General features: G+C 38.4%; 1 protein-coding gene across 1 annotated transcript; it reads left to right on the forward strand.

Moving 5' to 3' along the window:
* Nucleotides 1–1015: 1015 nt before the first annotated feature.
* LOC128070403 (actin-related protein T1-like) lies at nucleotides 1016–2149 on the forward strand. Its single transcript, XM_052663720.1, has one exon. The coding sequence runs from the start codon at nucleotides 1016–1018 to the stop codon at nucleotides 2147–2149; it is 1134 nt and encodes a 377-aa protein (XP_052519680.1).
* The last annotated feature ends 8799 nt before the right edge of the window (nucleotides 2150–10948 follow it).

Below are 10948 nucleotides of genomic sequence, written 5' to 3' on the forward strand. Positions count from 1 at the left end.
TACCAACCTTTTAGAAATAAGATGGGATTACAAATAAACACTGTGGGGAAAAAATGTTATGCTATCGAATAGTATTTAAAAAGTGTTGTATTCAGATGGAAGAACTTTGAATAAAGTATGCTGAATAAATGAAGCCAGGCAGGAAAGGCCATACGAACAATTCCATTTAAGTGAAAAATCAGAAGAGATAAATTTATAGAGACAAAACATATATTAGTGGACTTCGGGGCTCATGATGATGGCCTGATGAAGGTGATAGCTAAAGGGTGTAGGGAAAATATTCTAAACGACTTCTGTAATGTTTGTACATAGTGAATATTTTGAAATTCATGGAAATGTACTATATAAATGGGTGAAAGTATTATATATGAAATGTTTCTCAGTAAAACTGTTCTAAAACAAAATAAATATAAGGGGGAATAAAAGAAAGAGCACCTCTAGAACTGGATTATAGACATCTTTACTCCAATCTGAATGTGTGTTTGATGGTTAGTTACTTCCATTAACAAAGGAAAGAGTATGCTTGTCATCTCACAAGCAGCAGCTCAGTTGAGCATAGAAGCCACCTTTCTGGGACAACCTCACAGCTAGGCTACTTCATTTGATTCTGAGGCTAGGCCTTTGCTTCATGTTCAGACTTATAAAAGAGGTTCAGAGGTATGGTTTGCCTTCCTCTGTTTCAAGTGTCACCAAGCTAGGAGCACTGGTGGCTCAGAGACCCCGCCCCTTTAACACCCTCTGATGCTCTTTGAGAACAATTGTTGCCTTGGTTACATTATTACATAGGGAGCAGTCATCACTGAAATTGCCACAGCAGGCCTTGCACTGCCTCAGAAAGGACAAGATTCATGGGTTGAGGATGGGGATAGGGGACAGACTGCTAGCTCTGCTTCAGTGATAACCTGAGAGCTTTGGAATCCTGTGGCTGATAAACTTCCAAAGGTACATGTTATCTCACAAAAGTGGCCGTGTTCTTTCTTTACTTTGGTGAAGGTCAGAAGAACATCCTGCAGACATGTTTAACCCATACACATTAGATACTCCAGCCGTAATTTTTGACAACGGATCAGGACTCTGCAAAGTAGGTATGTCTGGAGAGGCTGGGCCCCGTCATGTCATCAGTTCTGTTGTGGGGCACCCTAAATTCAACATGGCTTTACCAGAAGCCAATCAGAAAAATTATGTTGTGGGAGAAAAAGCCCTGTTCAAGTATGAGGCCTTGCAGTTGCACTACCCCATTGAACGTGGACTGGTAACGAGATGGGATGACATGGAGAAACTCTGGAAGTATCTTTTTGAGTGGGAATTGGGAGTAAAACCCTGTCAACGACCTGTGCTCATGACTGAGCCCTCCTTGAACCCAAGAGAGACTCGTGAGAAGACAACAGAGGTGATGTTTGAGACCTTCAATGTGCCTGCCTTCTACCTGTCCAACCACGCGGTCGTAGCACTCTATGCCTCTGCCTCTGTCACGGGCCTAGTGGTGGACAGTGGGGATGGGATCACTTGCACTGTCCCCATCTTTGAGGGTTACTCCCTGCCTCATGCTGTCACCAAGCTCTATGTGGCAGGCAGGGACATCACAGAGCACCTCACCCGACTCCTCCTGGCTAGTGGGTGTAATTACCCTTGCATACTCAACAAGGCCTTAGTGGATGACATAAAAGAGTCGCTCTGCTATGTTGCCTTGGAACCAGAGAAAGAACTCTGTAAGAAGCCAGAGGAGATCATGAAAGAATACAAGCTACCAGATGGGAATGTCATCCACCTTGGGGACCAGCTGTACCAGGTACCTGAGATTCTTTTTGCACCTGACCACCTAGGTGTCCACAACCCAGGACTATCAAAAATGGTTTCCAGCAGCATTATGAAGTGTGACACCGATATCCAGAAGAATCTTTTTGCAGAAATTGTTCTGTCTGGGGGAACCACTCTCTTCCCTGGGCTTGAGGAAAGACTTATGAAGGAACTAGAACAGCTGGCCTTCAGAGGCACTCCCATCAAGATCACTGCTTCTCCTGATAGATGTTTCTCTGCATGGATTGGTGCTTCCATTGTGACTTCTCTGAGCAGTTTCAAGCAAATGTGGATCACTTCTGCAGACTTCATGGAGTTTGGGGCATGTGTTGTCCAGAGAAGATGCTTTTAAAGGATTCAGAGCACAGGGGACAGCTTAAATTGTCAGATCACAGGAGTACTGGTGGAAGGTGACATCTTCCCTTAGAGTCAGCAAGTATTCAATAAAAGTGATATGGCATTTTGGGTTTTGGTTCATTTTTGATAGCATAAGAGTAATTTTTGATCTAGGTACTGATTCTTTTTAAGTGATTCTAGTCTACCCTTCCTGTCCCAGGGACCTATTCAGTTGTTTCCTCCTGATAAAGCCTTGGGTTATGTGTTACAGCTGGGTTCACTTGCAGGTTCTGTAGTGAAAGCAGGTGAGCCTCAATGCCTAGTAGCTTTATTCAATATGATCCCTAGAATCTTCATTTTAATCAAGTGTCTTAGATATTTCTGATAGGTCCAGTGCTAAGTAAAGACAGAATTACAAGAGAACATGTGGGGAAGGAGGGGAATTAAGTAGAAGGAATGCTACTCAGCTCTTAGGGCTCAAATGACCCTTTCAGTCAACTGGTTCTTAATTAGCACAATACAAGTCTGTACTGTTAGGCAGGCTTCCTTGGTGGCTCAGACAGTAAAGAATAAGCCTTTAATGAGGGAGACCTGGGTTCAATCCCTGGGTTGGGAAGATCCCCTGGAGAAGGGAATGGCTACCCACTTCAGTATTCTTGCCTGGAGACGTCCATAGGCAGAGGAACCTAGTGGGCTACAGTCCATGAGGTCACAAAGAGTCAGAGATGACTGAGTAACCCTTTCACTACTTTTCACTGTTAGGTAGCTAAATAAAATAGATCTGTTGTCCTTGTCAAAGAGGAAAGATGCGCACAGAAATCACTATTTGTTTAAGGATCTCTAAGCTTAGGGATATGGCATCACTGACTCGATGGACGTGAGTCTGAGTGAGCTCCGGGAGTTGGTGATGGACAGGGAGGCCTGGTGTGCTGCGATTCATGGGGTTGCAAAGAGTTGGACATGACTGAGCGACTGAACTGAACTGAACTGAAGCTTAGGGACCATACTCCTGGTTGAAGTATTAAGAACCAACACCTCTTTTTTTTTAAATTGAAGTATAGTTGCTGTGTAATATAAGTTATAGGTGTGCCATGTAGCAAATCACAATCTTTAAAGGTTATATTCCATTTATAGTTGTTATAAACTATTGGTCCTGCTTGGTTTCAGTCCCCCTTTTCTTTGATACTCCTCAATCTTAAGGGGTAGGGGGGCAGATGTGGACAAAAAAGGGGATAACATTTTGGATCGAGAGGTTAATCATAAACTCTGCAAGGAACTGGGTTTTAGAGCTACACAGGTTGGTGGAGAATGGAATAAAAGATATACTGGTGGAAAGAAGATGGGAGTGGGAGCAAATCAAAAAGAACTATACTAAAAAAAAATCATCCTGAATGAATTGAAACCATCTAAAAAAAAGGAATTATATTTTGCACACATCTTTCCAACTATGTTTTCAGGGTATCACATTGCTATCTTATTTTACAATACAGCCATGAAAATGAAAATTATCAAACAGAAATCACTATAAATCAGGTATTTTATTTTTACATTCATTTGAGACATGTGGTTGAATATCACACTTCTGCCTACGGACAGGTTAGCAAAACCACAATGGAATCAGAGGCATGACACGTTCAAAGAGCTAGGAAAACATTTCAAAATATAGAATTATATATCCAGGAAAACTATTCCAAGAAAGATGGTAAAAATACTTTCTGAAAACAACTCAATGTGCTTACTCCCAATAGTCCATTACTAAAGGAGATTTTGCATGATTATTTGAGGATGTATAAAAATAATCCCATAGTAAGATATATATGGTGTACTAAGAAATAATAAACATCAAACAATGTTGAACATGGAGGTAAATTTAGAAATATTGACTGTACAGATTCATAGTATCAACATGATAATGAGAATGACAATTCTCTAATACAGAAAGACATAAATCATGGAAACAGGGTGGAGCTAAAAATCTGAATATACCTGTATTTCTCAGAAAGAGAAATGTTAATTAAATTTAGACTGTATATATATACAGTCCTTCTATAAATTTGTAAAAAAATAACCAAAACCATAAATGACTTCAATTGGAAATATTAAAGGCATTTCTAAAACACAAATGTGTCAAAGAAGAAATTGTAATAAAAATTGTAAGCTAATTAAAATTGAATAACAAAGTACTAGATATTGAGATGGAATGCAGCTTTGAAGTTAGAAAAAATCTTACCAAAGTATATTCCTGTGCCAGATGCACAGTGAGGCCAGATAAACTGGCTGAGCAAGAATAGGTGTCTCATGGTCAAAACCCCCAAACTCCTCAATGCTTTGGTGGGAAAAGTTTTTATAGGCAGAATTTTGGGTGAGGGCTGCAGGGAATTTTGTGCTCAGCCCTGAAGTTGCCATGCTCCACCAGGATGAGGACCTTAATTGTATAGAGGAGCTTAAAAATATTGCTATGCATATTCCTTGAGGAAGGACCAGGACAGTTACACATGGCTACACTACTGTTTCTTGACTGCTCTTCCCACGTGTCTTCACTTCCTCTACTCCCTGATTAGCAACTGTTTGAATCTGCCCTTTGGAACTCAGGGAAAGTCAAGAAGACTGAATGAAACCATTTCCTACAAACCAGAAACAGGGGACACAGAAAGGCTCTTGTGCCCAGGAGGGGCCCACAGGGTCCTGCTTGGTTTCAACACTATAAATAACTTCACACTTAATTTCACAAAAATAAGTTTATCTACTATATCTTAAAAACAGAAATTCCTACCTGGTATAAAATTTATTTAAAAATCTTAACAAAGTATTATCTAGATATTTGTCTAGGTTACTTTCTATCATTTATTCACAATTTGAATATTTCATTTTTATTCACATTCTTTAATAGTATTGAAAAAAGAACAAATACAATATAATTTAAATCATAACCAATCATAGATGATATATAAAATAAAAATTCATATCAATCACATTCATGAACATAGATGCAAATTTCATTAGCAAAATATGAACATACCAAATTCTTCAATGTGTGAAATAGCTTCTTTTCCAAGTTAAATTTCAGTTAACTACTAAAATGCAAGGTTGCTATACCATTTGTAAACATATGGATATAATTCACTACATTTCCATAGATGCCAAAATTAGAGTATTTCAGTATAATCAACTTCTATTCATGATAAAAATTGTCTAAAACAAAAGAGATACTATTTGCCTTAAATTATCAATATTATCCTCAAGCCTACCTTTATCATGTTGCAAAAGTCAAGTATAAAATGTTAAAATATTATGTTAAAACATGAAAAATCAAAGATTCCTAATGTGACCAATTTAATTTATCATTGTACCACAGGTACTAGTGAAACCAAGCAGGACCCTGTGGATCTGTCCCTGGTACAAATTATTTCCTTGTTCCCCATTTCTTTTTTTTTTAATTTTTATTTTTACTTTATTTTACTTTACAATACTGTATTGGTTTTGCCATACATTGACATGTATCTGCCACGGGTGTACATGAGTTCCCAATCCTGAACCCCCCTCTCACCTCCCACCCAGGAAATATGAGTTGTTATCAACCATTGCTCATGGGAGGTAGGGGAGGGGTGTATTACCCAGTAATGGGACATTCTATGGGTGCCAATTTCATCCACTAAGTTTCATGCCTTGTACCACTCAGAATCATTTATTTCTCAAAATAATTTTACTCCATCCAGGCACATCTCCAGGATGCTGGTTGGTCATTATTTCTGGAAAAGTGTTCAAAAAGAGGACTCATAGTATTTACAAACTATAGCACTCAACACTTCAGTTGGTTGCAGGGCCTTAATTGGTATGCATCACTTCTCTCCTCCAGCCCCCATTTAGTATTACCTTTCCCTTTTTGCTGGCATTTCTGTTGGTCTACCTTACTTGCTTGATGATTTGACTCAGACTCTCAGTACTTCTCAGGTCATGGTTACTGTTTCTTGCTCATTTTAAAGAAAAAAAAACACCATGGTGAATTAAAGAAAGATCTGAATGTCAAACATTTTTGTAGCAGCAGCCCCACCTACTCATAATTGCAGAGTTTTTTGTTTGCTCATCTCGCACTAGAATTCCAAAACAACCTGATAGAAGCCATAGATTCAAGTTTAATGGGCTTTTTATTTCTTACCTAGAGTAAGTGACTTCATTCTGGAGACCAAAATCTCTAAACACATAGAATATGTATGTTGTGGAAAGCTCAAATTCCCCAAGTAAGTTATTGGGAATGTTTTTGAGTGGAATGACTCCTACTTTCACTTCTTGGTGCTTGACCCAAGTGGTCTAGCTCTTGAGGATATAGTACCATAAAGTAGCCACTGGATTAAGATGAATAAAGGATAGTGCCCTCTCCTAACTAGATATTAATGTTGCATTTTCTTGGATGGGTGGAACTCAAAATAAACAATTATTAATCAAATAGATGGTTGGGCTCCTTAAGGGATGATGTCATACTGGTGACTCAACATCCGTTCTGTTACTGGCAGGCTCTGGCTCTTACTGACTAGGAGAGTGCTTACTGGGAGGTGCTTGAGAAAATGCCAACGGTCTTGACTCCTAATAGAGCTGCACTTTGAAGTCATATTTTATAAGCACTGCAAGTTGGAATACAGAATCATTGAAATTTTTCACTAGGCAAAGCCCTGAAGTAGGAGAGTCTCAGTCAATATAAACTATAGGCAGTAGGCTGAGAGGATCTTCTTAGGAAAGCTGTATTCATTTTTGCCTCTGCTTGCTGAAAAAAATTCAGATTGAATTGATTTCTCTTTTGTAGAAATTCACTAAAGATAAGAAGCAATCAAGATCTAACAGAATTTTATATTTTTTCAAAAATTTCCTTTGAAGTAGGAGTTGAGAACTATTGTACACAGTCCAGCTGCCTCTTTTTATAAATAAAGTTGTACTGGAATACAGCCTTACACATTATTTATACATTTTCTATGACTGATTTTGTTCTTATTTTGCCAAAACTGAGCTCTTGTAGGAAAGACTATGTCCCATAAATCTAAAATATTTGGTATGTCCCCTTCAAGAAAGATTTTGCTGACTTGTTCAAGAGCTATAGACTTTGTTGATACTCCCTGCTTTTTAATATACTATCTATGTTGGTCATAGCTTTCCTTCCAAGGAGTTAGCATCTTTTAATTTCATGGCTACAATCACCATCTGCAGTGGTGAAACCATAATCACAGAAAACTAGACAATCTGATCACATGGACCACAGCCTTATATAACTCACTGAAACTAAGCCATGCCATGTGGGGCCACCCAAGATGGATGGGTCATAGTGGAGAGGTCTGACAAAATGTGGTCCACTGGGGAAGGGAATGGCAAACCACTTCAGTGTTCTTGCCTTGAGAACCCCATGAACAGTATGAAAAGGCAAAATGATAGGATACTGAAAGAGGAACTCCTCAGGTCAGTAAGTGCCCAATATGCTACTGGAGATCAGTGGAGAAATAACTCCAGAAAGAATGAAAGGATGGAGCCAAAGCAAAAACAATACCCAGTTGTGGATGTGACTGGTGATAGAAGCTATGTCCAATGCTGTAAAGAGCAATATTGCATAGGAACCTGGAATGTCAGGTCCATGAATCAAGGCAAATTGGAAGTGGTCAAACAGGAGATGACAAGAGTCAACATCGACATTCTAGGAATCAGCAAACTAAAATGGACTGGAATGGGTGAATTTAACTCAGATGACCATTATATCTACTACTGCCGGCAGGAATCCCTCAGAAGAAATGGAGTAGCCATCATGGTCAACAAAAGAGTCCAAAATGCAGTACTTGGATGCAATCTCAAAAATGACAGAATGATATCTGTTCGTTTCCAAGGCAAACCATTCAATATCACAGTAATCCAAGTCTATGCCCCAACCAGTAATGCTGATGAAGCTGAAGTTGAATGGTTCTATGAAGACCTACAAGACCTTCTAGAACTAACACCCCAAAAAGATGCCCTTTTCATTATAGGGGACTGGAAGGCAAAAGTAGGAAGTCAAGAAACACCTGGAGTAACAGGCAAATTTGGCCTTGGAGTATGGAATGAAGCAGGTCAAAGGCTAATAGAGTTTTGCCAAGAGAACGCACTGGTTATAGCAAACACCCTCTTCCAACAACACAAGAGAAGACTCTACACATGGACATCACCAGATGGTCAACACTGAAATCAGATTGATTATATTCTTTGCAGCCAAAGATGGGGAAGCTCTATACAGTCAGCAAAAACAAGACTGGGGTCTGACTGTGATTGAGATCATGAACTCCTTATTGCCAAATTCAGACTTAAATTGAAGAAAGTAGGGAAAACCACTAGACCATTCAGCTATGACCTAAATCAAATCCCTTATTATACAGTGGATTATACAGTAGAAGTGAGAAATAGATTTAAGGGACTAGATCTGATCGACAGAATGCCTGATGAGCTAAGGACAGAGGTTCGTGACATTGTACAGGAGACAGGGATCAAGACCATCCCCATGCAAAAGAAATATGATTGCATAGATTTTATAAACTAACATTTGAACTATAACCTCAAGACTGAAGCAGAACACACATTCTGAACATAAACATTTTGACTACAGGTAAAACAGATAATCCTTTTAGTTTAAGTGCTTCAAAATTATCACTCCATTGTTGACTGAATTTCGGCATTTCTGATGGAAATTTGTAATTATTCATATCTTTGTTCCACTATATGTAATGCATTCCTCTGTAATCCAGATTTTTTAAAAAGTTTTATTTAGGTATTGATTTTGCAAAAAAAAATTTTTTTTTATTATATTTTTGTTGTTTTGGCTGCACTATGCAGCATGTGAAATCTTGGTTCCTCAATCAGGGATCAAACCTGCGCAGCCTGCTGTGAAAGTGCGGAGTCTGAACCACTGGACCGTCAGGGAATTCCCTAATTATATATGTTTTTATGATTTATGTGTATATTTTTCATTGTGTTTACTGCAATTGAGTTTTTTTGGGTTACTAGTTTTCATAAAATATGAAATAGTTTGGCCACTGGCTCTTAATTTAGTATTTTGGCACTAATATTCTCTTTTCAAAATCTAATTACATGTATATTAGAATGTTTGATATTTTCCCACAGGTCTTTGAGTTTCTGCTCACTTTTTCACAATCTTTTTTCCCTCCTCTGGTCTCAAAATTGATTGTTTTTTTGTTTCTAATGGTTTTTTCCCAAAAAATTTACTAATAGATTTTTGTACAATGTCTAATAACCTCATAGACACTTCCAATGATTCTTTCTATGAAATATTGAATCCTTCAGTTCTAATATCTACTTGGTTATTTTTATATCTTCCTTTTTCCTCCTTATGTTTATATTGTCCTTTAAATCCTTGAGTGTATTCATAATAAATGCTGCTGCTGCTGCTAAGTCACTTCAGTTGTGTCTGACTCTGTGTGACCCCATAGACGGCAGCCCACCAGGCTCCCCCGTCCCTGGGATTCTCCAGGCAAGAACACTGGAGTGGGTTGCCATTTCCTTCTCCAATGCATGAAAATGAAAAGTGAAAGGGAAGTCGCTCAGTCGTGTCCGACTCTTTGCGACCCCATGGACTGCAGCCTACCGGGTTCCTCTGTCCATGGGATTCTCCAGGCAAGAGTACTGGAGTGGGGTGCCATCACCTTCTCCGTCATAATAAATGCTAAAAATCTTTTTTTCTGTGAATGTCTTTATCTCTGTCATTTTTGAATATGTTTGTATTGACTGCTCTTCCTCCTTGGTATGGATTATATTTTTCTGCTTGTCCTTATGTCTAGCAACTGATTGTGGTTCAGCTGCCCAGTCATGTCTGACTGTCCATGACCCCGTGAAGTGCAGCATGCTAGGCCTCTCTGTTCCTCATGATCTCCCAGAGTTTGCACAAAGTTCATGCCCAAGTAACTTATTATTGGATTATAAATATTTAAAATGACATATAGTTGAATGTCTGTGATTCTAAATTTATTTAAGAAGTGTTGACATATATTTTGGCTAGTAGTTGTTGCTTACAATTAATTCAATCCTCTCATGGCTTCTTTTAAAGCTTTTGTCAAATGAATATCAAATTAAAGTTATTCTAGGGATAGTTTTCTTCTGCTATTAAGCCATAACTCTACTGATATTTCTACTGAATATACTAGATATTCAACAATATCCCTTTTCTACAGATCACCAAAACTGAACATCTAACCCTATTTGATCTATGTTCTTTGTCGAGTTTTTAGCTCCCTGTTATCTTTTTCAAGCATCATGGAATTTCATCTTATGTTTGCACAGCTAGGTATTTGTTTACAAAAGCTCAAAGGAAATTTAATGCAGATTTCTGAGATCAAAATATGCCCGTTTCCCTCATCTCCAATAGCTTGTTACACAAATCCCAGCTGCATCAGGCTACTTGTACACCAGTAACTTTCTCCTCAGTGAGACTGTCATGTTTAATTTTGGATTTCCTCTCACCACCTCAAAGTCTGGAAAATGCCTCAGTGCAGAAAGCAAGGGGGAACCACCTTTTTTGTTCCCCTTCACTCACTGATCAGTCTTTAATTGCCGATTTCCAATGTTTGAGACTGTTTCTTTTCCTATATATTTTTCCTAGGTTTTATGGTGGGAACCCGTAGAAAAACTGGGTACCAGTTTCTCTGATATGGTGGAAATAGATGATGCATGCATTATTTCAAATAAAATATTAATAAATTTATATACTTCAAAATAGTAAAAGAATTAGCTTAATATGCCCACTGGCACAGGGTTTCAAAAATTCTGCATAAAGTCTCTGTGTGTGTATTTGAATTGT

The sequence above is a fragment of the Budorcas taxicolor genome, chromosome X (genome assembly GCF_023091745.1).
Source record: "Budorcas taxicolor isolate Tak-1 chromosome X, Takin1.1, whole genome shotgun sequence".
Classification (NCBI taxonomy): domain Eukaryota; kingdom Metazoa; phylum Chordata; class Mammalia; order Artiodactyla; family Bovidae; genus Budorcas; species Budorcas taxicolor.

What these genes read in the sequence shown, in the direction of transcription:
- LOC128070403 (XM_052663720.1), top strand. Translation starts at nt 1,016, where the DNA reads ATGTTTAACCCATACACATTAGATACTCCAGCCGTAATTTTTGACAAC.